Source organism: Haplochromis burtoni, unplaced genomic scaffold (assembly GCF_018398535.1).
Source record: "Haplochromis burtoni strain Fernald_Lab_line unplaced genomic scaffold, NCSU_Asbu1 Contig_116, whole genome shotgun sequence".
Taxonomy (NCBI): Eukaryota; Metazoa; Chordata; class Actinopteri; order Cichliformes; family Cichlidae; genus Haplochromis; species Haplochromis burtoni.
In genome coordinates, this window is record NW_024582477.1 from 72071 (window position 1) to 85231 (window position 13161).

The window sequence follows — 13161 nt, forward strand, 5'->3', positions numbered from 1 at the left end:
GGAGGGAAGGAGTGACTGACGTCCATCTCAGCCAATCGCAATCGAGGATAAAATCGGGGCGGGGTTGACATACTCCAGGTTGACGTACACATACGCCTCAAACACCGACTGAAGAGTCAAGGTGAGAGTTAAACATTGGGGTCTACGTGTTGTATGTTATCATTTTATTTTAGTTCAGTTAAGCTTTATTTACACAGCGCCAAATCACAACAACTGTCACCTCAAAGCGCTTTATTGTGAGGCACATACATGATCTTAAGTAGGCCAGAGCAGTGTAGCTCCCCTTTCTATAAGTATAAAGAAGTTTGAGGTACTTTAATACATAAAAGGAGGTGTAATGTCAAAAATAACGGTTTTCTACATTTGAAAGAAATGCTGCTCTGGGCTTCAATTGTAAGAAATAAATGTGTAAAATTATATAAAACAAAATTCTGTTAGCTCACTGTGGAGACTGTCCTGCAATTGTAAAATTGATGATTTGTGTCAACTGAGAGAATTCTTTTACAAAAACAAACAAACAAAAACAGGAAAAACCATCAAATCTCTGTAATTTATTTGTTTATCTAATACTTATTTCCTTTGGTGTAGTATTATTGGCTATGGTGAAGACCTTCTTTTTGCAGGAAAAAGCTGTGAATAGCTGTCAAACATGAAAGCTGTCAAACATAAGGCCTCCAGGCCATGCCCTACAACAATCACATCATCCCTCCACACCCTCCCCCAAAAAAGCATGTGGCGACTGTGGGAAGGAAAAACCCTTTTAACCCCAACAGAGGTGGAGGTAAGGTGAGGCAAGGGAGACTGGACAAAAGGCAACTCCCTCTTTGCCTTCAAAATATGTAGTTCCTTTGTCTGTAACATGAATAACCTGCATGTTTTACAATCCACACCTTCACCGGGCTTTGACGTCTGCATGATTTTTAACCCTGGAGAACCCATGGGGTCAAATTTTACCCCATGGTTCCCCTAGAAAACCAATGGGGTCGGCTCTGACCCCATTGGTTCTCCAGGGTTAAAAGAGAAATCTTCGCATTCCACTTAAAAAACAACAACAACAAAGTGACTTTTAATTAGAATTTCTGCAGTTGTTTATTAATGACCTATGTCACCCATGCCTTACAGTATAGCAACCTTCTTTTCAATACATAACTTGTGATAGTATGCATTATAAGTGGCTTTTTGTTTTAAAAATAGAAGCCACTAGGTGTGGACTGCACGCCTTCATAATTCATCTGGTCTAAGGGCTTCACAACACTGTGCTCACTCCAGTGGTAGATTGTTTGGTGACTGTCCTTTGGTTGCAAAAGATGGCTTTGCCCACAACTGCTGACTCTTTAGTGAATCGATGAGTAAGTGAGAAACTTGGCGTCAGTGCACCCAGATGGAAGGAGCGAGGAAGCACAAACGAGCATGTGTTTATGTGTCTCTGCTTAGTGTCACTCATTTTCTCCTAAACTTCTGCCTGTCGTGATTTTTCTGAACACTCAGTCCACCTCTGCTGTCCTCTCCGTGCTGCCTCTGGATTTGTTTACTCAACAAACCCTCCTTTGCATGGGCATGAGGCCTTCACTTCCTGCCTGGGCTTATTTCTATGGCAACAGAAAAAAAAAGTGGGAAAGCAAGACTCATAGCTGGGCGTGTCCAGAGACTCTGAACCAGCAAAACTAATAGGAGTGTTTGGAGCTTTAAAGGAATGTAAATCAGGACTGGGGAGAGAGCATGAAGTGGGACACTGGAAGCAGAGCAGACAGGGTGAGGAGAGCTTTCTCTCTGTGCCTGTATCACAGGTGCTGCCATTGTCACATCTAGGTGGATTCCCTTTTACTTAACTCACCTTACGAGTGATTAATTGAAGCCACTAAGGGCCGCACCTTGACATACCTCACAGTGCAGACACGCCTGTCCACACACACACACACACACACACACACACACACACACACACACACACACACACACACACACACACACACAGGAAACAGTGAAGGAGATAGGAACCAATCACACACTGATTACTCCTTTTAAAGAAGCAATTTTATCTGAAACAATATATCATGCGTGTCAATTTAATTCTTTATATCCCTTATCCCCCCTCTTATCACCTCTCTGTCAGTAAACACCAATGACTGGTACAGACATGTTTACTGAGTGAAGAGATGACAGTGCCATCTGTAGGTCAGCTGTGGTTACTGCAGACTGAATACTTTGTATTCAAGGATAAAAGACTGGCTGGGCTTTAGTGTTGTTTTTCATTGAAGTGTGCAGTTTAATGTTAAGTGTAAGGAGGATATAGTAGCAGCAGGAAATGCAGTTCAACTGCAAGACTTCTCTGTTTTGTAGCTGAGATTCATCCCTGAATCTGGATCTAATAAGATACTCATTTGGATCCTGTGTTTTCCCACAGTTTGTGTCTGTTAGAGACCAGGAAATGCATATAACACACAATGGATGCACAGATATCACAGGCCTTGAAAGTGGATTTTAAATCAGGCCCTCCACAAGATAATTTCACAATATTCATAATATTTCATGATATTGTTCCAAGGCCCCATGAATAAAAAGTACAACTAAACTGATGTATGGATGCAATCAGTTGTTTTAAAGGTATGTAAGTATTTAGGTTAGCAGAGAAACACAACAGTGAGTGCCCAAACATCTAATTGGCAGCAGCTTCATTTTTCAGCATGGCAATGATCCCAAACACACTGCCAATGCAGTAAGAACACAGCTGGATAAAAAAAAAAAGCACACAATGACATCTGATCAGTTATGGATTGGCCTTCTCAGATTGAAGCAGTGTGTGATCACATTAGATCATCAGAAATAGAGCTTTGAATGTCCAAAAGACTGGAGAACTATTCCTGAAGACTATTTAAAGAAATTACATGAAAGTTTGTTTAGGAGAGTTCTTGCTGTGTTAGACTTTTGACTGTTGTCCAAATATTGACTTTCAAACTCGATTTTTGCTTCATAGACGATATATCCCTGTATGTTTACATGTGCTTCAATAAACTGTTGCAACAATTTGCCATTTTCCTAGCAAAATATAAAGAAATTAGGTCTGATTTAAGACTTTTGCACAGTAAATGACAATTTTATCATTTCACAACAATTCAGTAGTTGAGAGATTTCCAATATAGATAAAAATGTTGATACACATGGCCAGCTAACTACACTGCCTTGCTACCTGTAGATCTGGAGTCTATTTCCTCCTTTCCATCCAATGCAGTGCCACCCCTGGTGCCCTTTATGCACCAGATCTCACTCTGTCCTGCATGGTGCTTTTTGAGATCTACCCACCTTTTAGGCAACAGTCTGAGAAACTATTATTATGTAGGACTGTGGGCAGAAATTGGCATAATTTCCATGGGAAGAAAATGATGGTACAAATATGCCAGTCACTGGTAAATTTCCACCAGCCACTGGTGGCTCCAGCAACTTTTGGACCACAATTATGTGCCTTGCTAACATTTAAAGAGCCATTTTCTGGAGGAAATGCACCGAAGCAGTTCTAAATTCTGCAGTGGCATCGCCTCTGTGGAGAGGGGGTATCAGAGATGCCCTGTGGGCTAGATTCAATCTAGCACATCTAGATTGCTAACTTAATCTAAGGCTAGATTGAGTTAGCAAATTAGCTTACTTTGAGCTCTCTCAATGAAAGAGGGCATTTATAAAAATCATCTTTCTCAGGAGCCATCATCACTCTGTGACGTTATTACAGTACTGGCCTACATTAGGCTATAATGTCTGTCAGCAGAGGGCGATGTTTCACACAAGCAGTGCAGTGTGGGGACTGGGACAGCTGCAGATCAGATGTCTCCACTCTCTAAATTACAGAGTGAAGACTTTGTTTTAATGACTCATAAAGACCCGCATTTTTTCTGCAGCCTTGTTTGTGACTTGTACTTGTGTTGCGTTGAACTGAGCGATGCTAATCCAGAGATCACCTCCATATGGGCTCTGTTTTTTGCGCTTTCTTTCATGTGTGCAGATGCCCATGCATCTCTGTCACAGTTTTCAAGCTACTTAAATCCCTGAGTGTTATCTTCTGTGCAGCTCAGTGATCTTAAAATCTCAAGTCATTATGCTTCCTCAGTGTCATTATGTGACCCAGCGTGCAGACAGCTGCTATCAAACTTGGCAGATCAAAGGGTCTCCCTCTCAATACGCACACTATCCTTTACACTGCCCTCTTTATTTCTCTATCTCCCTATCCACTCTCTCCCAAACCTTCAACAAGGGCCATAGCATGGCCTCTAATATTTTCCAGATGTTGAGTACCTCCCTTCCTCCCTTTCTCTACTCTGTTCTTAACGGGTCGATTGAAAAATAAGGGCTGTGCTGCCATCCTCCCCCTTCTTTCCCTTCCTGCGTTACCCCTTCCCCAGCTATTTCAACATATCTCAAGTCAGACATGAGAAGCTGGAGCTCCCCCAGAGCAGAAATGCTTTAGCAGGACGTGCTGATGTTGTTGTTGTAATCAGCTGTTTCGTCAGTGGTGTATTTTTGTAACAGCAGCTGTTTGTGATATGTGTGCTTTTTTTTTTATTGCTTTCATTTGATATTAACCACGTTTTTCTTTGAGCGGAGTGATGCTGACAGTATTTGTCCCTTGTTTCTTTTGCTCCTTCTCTGCCCGTGATGGGAACCAGCTGGAAGAATTGAACTAAGGGTAGGTGGGGGTGGGGTGGGGTTGACCACTAGGATGTAAAAGGTTAGCACCTGGGCCCCAGGCAGGCAAGGGCGGCCGTGTGCTCTTATGGCTATTCTTCGATCGTTTTTACCTTCATCTTTTAACTTACTGAAAGTCTTCAGTTGCAGCAACATGTCAGCACAGTTGCAGACACGTGCTTCCATCTCTCTCTAAGTGCAGTAACACACTCACACACACACACCATGGACTAGATTCCCAGCTCATAACAATCACAGCAGCTGTTGCTCATGTAAACCAACTTCACACACACACACACACACGCAATCCCACCTCCTCACTCTTTCTTTCCCACCACTTGATTTCCACTCCTGGATTTATATCTGGCTTTATTTTGGCATCTTGAAGGACCTGAAAAAAACATTAACGTACTTCCAACACCCCTCCTAAATGCAGCACTTGTGCTTATCGTCCTGCAAAAGTGCACAAATTGACCGCCGTGCTTTCTGGTCTCAGTGCAGAGACAATCTGCTATTTGTTATTTCGAGCACTGCTTGACTTTTACCTACAGCCCCCACTGATTCCTGAGATGAAGTCTAGAAGTGAGCAAGTCCCATGCTGTGGTACACTACAGAGACATTGTCTCTGTGATTCAAGGCAGATAAAAGTTTGACGGGAGACACAGTAAGATGCACATGTTCGAAGTAGTGTGACCGCCTGCAAGTTTGTGGCTTTGTGTGAGGCTCATTAGTCCCTACCTTCAGAGTCCTGCTGTGTTTGAAGCATTTTTGTATGCTCCTAAAAGTTTTCAATCACTTGGAAATGTCCTTGTTTCAAACAAAAAGCATATCTTGTTTTGATTTAATGAAGCATACTTGCTCAGATTCAATAAATCATTTATGTTGTTGTCTATGTTGGTGCATAGGAGGCCCATTTTCACTAACAATCACTCCAGGTTTTACAGCACATTGTTGTGTATGAATGCAAGTTTTAAAATCTAAAATTATGTCAAAGTTGACTTCCCCAACACACCTGAAAACACGCACGCACACACACACACACACACACACACACACACACACACACACACACACACACACACACACACTCATTCATAAGAAGCTGATTCAACATCTGAAGACTGTGCAATGAGTAATGTAACACTCCTCAATGACCTACATACAGTACGCTGCAGTATTAGCTCACGTTACTTACTAGCAGTGACCTGGATATTCTTTATGTTGTGCGCGCGCGCGCACACACACACACACACACACACACACACACACACACACACACACACACACACACACACAATATGTTAAAGTGCAGACAGAGATACGAGCTCGTCTCTCCCCTCTCTTTGTCGTTTTAGTGGAAGTAGGTATTTCTCTCGCTTCTCTGCTCTGAGACTGAAATGTCATTAAACAGTGAGAGGCCCCATTGGCGGGAGAAGGAGGTGATGAAAGGACTGGCTGGTGAAACTGGTCTGCAGCCCCAGTGGTGGGCAGCTCTGTTCGAGGGCCTCAATGGAACCTGTTTTGCCAGTCTTTGTAAATCTGGGTCAGCTCTAAAACACTCGTATCCCTCTCTGCTCTAACTTTAATCACACTGTTTGTCTTTTCCTCCTTTGTTCATCTCTCATTTTGTCTGTCTGAACTCTCTGGGAAATCTCGATCATGATCTGATGCTACAGTAGAGTCCACATGGACTGATGAAATCTTTGTGTATTCCCTTTGACTTTGAGACAGCCCAGCCGACTGCCATAAACCAACTGGCTGGTCCCAGTATGTCTGGGGGCCAGATCGCTGAGTGCTTTCTCAATGTGTGTGTTCCTTGGAGAAGAGAAAGAAACACTAGAAAGACATGGATACAGGGTAGGCAGGGATGTAGAAACACTATAGAAAGATAGCCAAACAGGAAATGACCTCCCAGAGAGAGGGGGGCTTCCCCATGGGTTGTATTTCTCTCTCACACACACAAACATACACAGACACTCTCACACACAGAGACCTATAACATCTGATGATGTCTACCAACAGTTATGCATGAGAATGAGGCCAGTCAGGGCGTGCTTTTGGTCTGTGCTGCTCAGTTTAGAGACCGCTCCATCACTTGTATCTCAAGCCTTATTGAAGTATGATATCTTCAATGCCTTTGACTTTAACCTCGAAAGATTTGAGCAGGCACATTGTTACCATGGCAGATGAATCTTTAGCCACATCAGTTTGCTAACTTCAGAAGAAAACATGTTATTTACATAAAAAAGAGAACTGGAGTGATCACTCTGTAGCCTGGGTCATGATTCAGAGCATCAGCCTAAACAGCAATGATGTACAAGAGTGTGCTAAGCTAGTATGAAGCGTAGGACTACCCGATTATTAGTATTATTTAATCCTTCATTTAAACAGGTAGTCTCATATAGATCGATATCTCTTTTCCAAGAGACACATGTACAAAAAGAATGTGCAAAAATAGAGACAGACAGCTACATAATAAAAAGACATTTTTAAAAAATAAAAAAAAAACATGTGCAACAATAGCTGCACATAGACAAATGAAATGTTCCAGTGAAACCAGAGAATGCAGCACATTTCCTTTGTGACTCACCCTATTTATAAGCAGTAAAATATTTTAAATCCAGTTTTTCCAAGTTTCAGAGTGAATGAGAGTTACAGCTAATGGTAAAAAGTCCTGCGACCTGACATTGTAAATACTCTGTTTAAATTCAGTCACAGACTGGGGGTAAGCAGGCAATCTTTGCAGCAAAGCTGTGTAAATAAACATCCTGTGCTGCTCTCTTCAATTTGCTAAGGAGCACCATGCCACATTTTCATTTAACATACGGTGCTACACCTTGCTGGGCCCTCTATCGCCTTCAGAACTGCAAAGATTCAGCAAGGTGCTGGAAACATTCCTCAGAGATTTTGGTCCATGTTGATGTGACGTCGTCAAACAGGTGCTGTAGATTTGTCGGCTGCACATCCCAAAAGTATTAAATCGGACTGAGATCTGGTGGCTGTGGAGGCCATTTGAGTACAGTGAACTCATTGTTATGTTAAAAAAACAGTTTCAGATGATCTGAGGATGGTGATGTGGCGGGTTATCCAGTTGGAAGCAGCCATCAGAAAATGGGTACGCTGTGATTATAAAGGGAGAACATGGCCAGAAACAATACTCAGGTAGCCTGCGACAGTTAAACAATCCCATTTGTATTAAGGAACCAAAAGTGTGCCAGGAAAATATCCCCCACATCATTACACTACCAGCCTGAACCATTAATACAAGACAGAATAGATCCATGCTTTAATGCTGTCAAATTGTAACCCTACCATGTGAGTGTTGCAGCAGTTTCCTGTTAATATCTGACACGAGCAGCACCCGGTGTGGTCTTCTGCCGCTGTAGCCCATCTGCTTCCAGAGTCGACATGTTGTGCTTTCCACGATGCTCTTGAGTTGTTGTTACTTTCCTGTCAGCTTGAAGCTGTCTGACCATTCTCCAGTGACCTCTGGCATCAACCAAGACATTTCTGCTGCTCACTAGATATTTTCTTTTTTCCGGACCATTCTCTGTAAACCCCTGAGATGGTTGTGTGGGAAAATCCCAGCAGATTGACAGAGATTTTGTTGTTGCTGAGAGAAAGCTGAAAAATCTAACTGACACAATAGTGCTAAGTGTTGACAAATTTAAAATCATGGGCAACCTGACAGATTATGGAGATGAAGGGACTTGTGACCACAAAAGATTTGGTAAGCACTGGTACAGGAGTTAAACATGCTAAATTGGGGAGCCTGGGGTGGTCAGACATCCTTTACTGGGAAACTCTTCGCTTTCTTCACTTTTTAATTTTAAATATATCTATGCGACTAATAATATATGAACTCAAAAGACTGGTGCTGATTAAAGACACAAAGTATTTTAATTGGGACTGCGATGTTCAATCTATTTGATTTGTCACAATGTCTGTATGATAGTTACAAACATGCAACTCTGACACACATTTTCATTCATTTTTAGATAGTAACAGTAATGTTAATGACACGCTTTATTTACCACTGATAATTTGGTTCTCTACGTGTAAAACAGCTGCCATGATGTAATTTTTTTATTTAAATTGAATAAATGAAAGCTTTATTAGGAAAAAGAAACATAATTACAACAAACCATGTGATTAAATGTTCAATAAGTTTATTAGCTACTACACCAACCCCCACATGGTTTCCCTTGTGCCACCCCACTGAAAAATCCTAGAATCGCCCCTGGATTTAAGCTCTTTGCCTCGTATTTGCAGATGTCTTGGCAGCAACATTTCAGAGCGGCCCTGAACACGAACCTCCGCGCACACTGCAGCTAATGATTCCTCCGTCTGCAAAACCGTGCGCTAAATATTCGCACGCTTCACTCACTTTCTGCGAGACGATCTCTAACTAAGATCTGGCACCTCTCTTCGCCTGTCTTAACACACGCTTTAGAATTCCTGCACTGCAAATGCGAACCATCTGTGCTCCCACGAAGCAACAAAAGGCGTGTTAATGAGAAAATGGTAAATCGGCTGAGCTGCATGTTGGTGGTATTCCTACTGTAGCAGAGAGAGAGAGAGAGAGAGAGAGAGGGGAAACATGCATTCAACATTCATTAAACTTTTTTTTTTACTAAGCTTGTTTCATGAGTGACTGCTCTGCTCTGCCCGAACCGTTCTGCAAGAGAGAGAGCTGAAATTTTCGGGGTTCCCTGGGGATTCCGTGGGAAGGAAATCTTGCTGTCTGCTTTGTCCATATACCAGATCTCAGACCCCCGGTGAAGGAGGGGGCGCGCAAAAACTCGGTCAAAGGGTTTCTCAATCTCCGTCACTGCACGCCGTGTGTGTCTCATTACCTGCGTGCACGCGCAGATCTCTTCTGGATCTCTGCGCACATCTGGTTTTGGCGGGGTCGCAGAGTTGCGGGGGAGGGACTTTCAGTGAGTTTGAGTGTGTGAGTGTGCGATCATGCTCAGCGTCTGAACTCTGTAATTCGCAGCAGATGACCACTTGGGGGGATGTAGGCTTTACTTGGGGAGGTGGCTGTTCCCTCGGACAGCATCAGAGCGCATTGGGCAAGTTCACGCGTTCCATAGATGATGCTGCTCAGCGATGGCGCTGCGCGCTTGAAATGTACACTTTACAGAGCAACAAGTGAAATATGGAAGAGTCCAGCGTGACAGAGGAGAGGGGCGACTGCACCTGAAACACACAAAGCGAATGCCGCTTCAGATCCGGGCTGTGCCGGCCGCGCTGTGGGAATGGATACCAGCAGTTTCCTGGTGGGGATGTGCTTTTTCCTGCTGTCGCTTAATGGGTTTCTGTCCTCCTCGCTGGCGACGGGCTTTTGCCCAAACCGCTGCGACTGTCAGCATTCACAGCATCTCATGTGCACCAATCGCGGATTGCGCACTGTGCCCAAACCCACTGCGCAGATGCCCGAGGAAGTGCAGATTTTCAGCCTTGGGGGCAACTTCATCTCTAACATCTCCGCCTTTGACTTCACACGGTACAGTAACCTCGAACGGTTAAATCTGCAGTACAATCAAATAAGAGTTATTCACCCAAAAGCATTTGAGAACCTTCCCAAGTTGGAAGAGCTGTACTTGGGACATAATCTTTTAACAGCTATACCCGCGGGAAGTTTGCAGCCCCTAAAGAAATTGACTATTCTCTATGGAAACAACAATGCAATTAAGAAAATCACACCGGGACTGTTTTCCAACCTGGATAATCTTATTAAATTGCGCCTGGATGGCAACTCTCTAGAAGTTCTGCAGGACTCTGTTTTTAAGAGTTTGATCAATCTAAATTATCTTCATCTGGAATCCAACAAACTGCAGCACATTCACAGAAACGCTTTCTCTAAACTGACCAGCCTACGCTTTTTAAACCTGGCCCACAACAAGCAATCAGCCGTGCGCAATGTCCTCACTTTCTCTCATCTCAAAGCTTTGACGACGTTGCTGTTGTCTGAAAATGAAATTCGTCATATTGGCAACCATGTCTTCCAAAACCTGAAAAAACTGTCCAAGCTTTCCCTCAGCAACAACAAAATCTCCCAAATGGACAGTGGTGCTTTGAGGGGCCTGTCGAGCCTCACCGAGCTTCTGATTGACGGCAACGAACTGGTGGGAATTCCTGCCGTCCTCCTCGACCCCCTGGAGCGTGTCGAGGAGCTGGACTTCAGCCGCAACCGGATATCCAGCGTGGACTCTCTGGCTTTTTCAAGACTTAAACACCTAAGAGTGTTGAAGCTGAAGGACAACTTTCTCACCAGTCTGTCTGGGGACATGTTTACCCTCAACAGCGTACTTTACGACTTGGATCTCCAAGGCAACAACTGGACATGTGACTGTCGCCTGGAGCAACTGAGAGAATGGATTGCTGCTGCACACTCTCAGGGCAAACTGCTGACTGTGTTTGTGCAGTGTCATTACCCAGCAACTCTGAGGGGGAAATATCTGGACTATGTGAACAGCTCCCAGCTGCAGCCCCTTGGGAACTGGACTCACTTGTGTACAAGTCAAGCTAGGCCTGAGGAGAGCAGGGCAGGGGCCGTACTAGTGAAGCTGGGGAGCACTGAGAGAGGAGAAAGAGATTCTCGGTTGCCAGAGGGCGGAGAGAGGACAGATGAAGAAGCTCAGAAAGGTGTGAGAAAGAGAGGGGAAGTGGAAGAAACAGGACGTTTAAGACCGGTGAACAGGGGTGGAGTCATGGTATGGAAAAATGGAGAGCAGAGGAAAAAAGAGGGACAGGAAGAGGTGGGGATCCAAGGAGACCAAGGAGGTCAAGAGGTGGCAGAACCTTCTTCTTTCCTGGACAGAAGGAAACCAAAGAAGAAGCTACGGCCTGCTGCAGAGGCAGCTGGGAAACGCGTTAAGGGGAGAACGAGGTCAAAAGTTATTTTCAAACCCAGTCCATCAGCCACAATGAGCCCAGCAAGCATCGGGCTAACCACCACTGTGTCTGTTCACTCAGGAGAGCAGTTAGATCTCCTTAGGTCGGATCAGGATGACACCCTACCTGTCATTACAGACCCTTGTGTTTTCAACCGCCATTTCATCACTAATGTGTCCGTGCATCACGTCACATCTAATACCGTCACTGTGTACTGGACCACCAGGGATCATCACCGCTACACACCAGGGCCCGGGCCAGGTCTTGATGAAGTCCACTACCGGGTTCTGTTTGACAGGTTTGGCACCCAGGATCGTTTCCCCCGCTACGTTTACGCCCACGGCGCGGCTCGCTCCGTGACCCTCCGAGAGCTCAGCTCAGATGTGACCTACATGGTCTGCGTGGAGGGAGTGGTCGGAGGTTCCGTGTGTCAGGTCGCACCACGCGACCACTGCACGGGGCTGGTCACCCTATCTGAGGCAAATGGCCGTGGAGCTACGCTGACCTCTGACCTCCAGCTGGTGACGGTGGCGATGCTCGCCGGGAATGCTGTGCTGCTGCTGGTCATCGGCGGGGTTTGGCTGGGGAGAAGTCTGAGGAGAAAGTTGCAGAGGAGGAAGTCAGCTGTGCACGTGCGCCACATGTACTCCACCAGGCGACCGTTTCGCACCGCAATGGCCACGGCGTCCGTCTGCACCGACTTCACCAGCTACCAAAGCAGCCGGCCAGCACGGCTCGCACCGCTAGAGGAGGGGGATCTCATCGAGTTCCCTTGCGACCGCTTTCTGGACAGCAGCAGCGTTCGCAGAGACAGCGAAATGCAGAGATTCTCTGACTAGAACCATTAAAACTCCAAATTAGCTTTAAAAAAATGTTGACACTGAAAAAAATGGGAATTGCTTCATGTTTCCATCTGTGATTTAGCCTTTTTAACACAAACTCCTCTCAGCTGAGCTCATGAGACACCAGAGGAAGTCCATTCCCTCTGACTTCCCCTTTCCCAGTTTGGACCCTTCCTCTTTAATTTTCTTGCTTCTGTGAGTCTACATGCGTTGTTTTTCTTTTTTTCTTTTTTTTTTTTGTGTACGTGAATGATGTACCACTGATTTCAACTACGGTGCTAATATTCAGTTTGCAGACATCATATTGTCTCATATATGTACAGTGTGTAATGGCTGCTGGGTGGCAGAAAAATCTCCTGTTTTGTACCACATCTACCGTGTTTTAAACTTTTATAAGGAACTTTGTATCATTTTGCATTACATGACAAAGTAAAAATCCCCAACAATGTGACTGATTTGTCATTTGAGTGCATGTGTTATTGTATCTGCGGGTACTAAAACCCAGACTGTATATAAGACTGAGGACGAGAGCAGCAACAGAACATTAAAGAAGTGAGTGAGTGAGCTGTGTGCGTGTCAAGATGAGGTCTGGCAATAGTTAGGCAGTCCCTTTGTTTGAGTCTACGGGGTGGAGTGCCTCCTACATTCAGTTCAAATCATACACACACACACACACACACACACACACACACACACACACACACACACACACACACACACACACACACACACTGACAATTGTCTGCAC

The 13161-nt window shown here is 44.6% G+C and overlaps 1 protein-coding gene across 1 annotated transcript; it reads left to right on the plus strand.

Moving 5' to 3' along the window:
• The first annotated feature begins 9332 nt into the window (after positions 1–9332).
• Positions 9333–12861, plus strand: tril (TLR4 interactor with leucine-rich repeats). The gene has a single exon (XM_005928652.2). The coding sequence runs from the start codon at positions 9933–9935 to the stop codon at positions 12408–12410; it is 2478 nt and encodes an 825-aa protein (XP_005928714.1). The 5' UTR covers positions 9333–9932; the 3' UTR covers positions 12411–12861.
• Positions 12862–13161: the final 300 nt, after the last annotated feature.

Bases quoted from the DNA above. Each gene is read 5' to 3' on its own strand.
- tril (XM_005928652.2), top strand. From the start codon at position 9,933: ATGGATACCAGCAGTTTCCTGGTGGGGATGTGCTTTTTCCTGCTGTCG.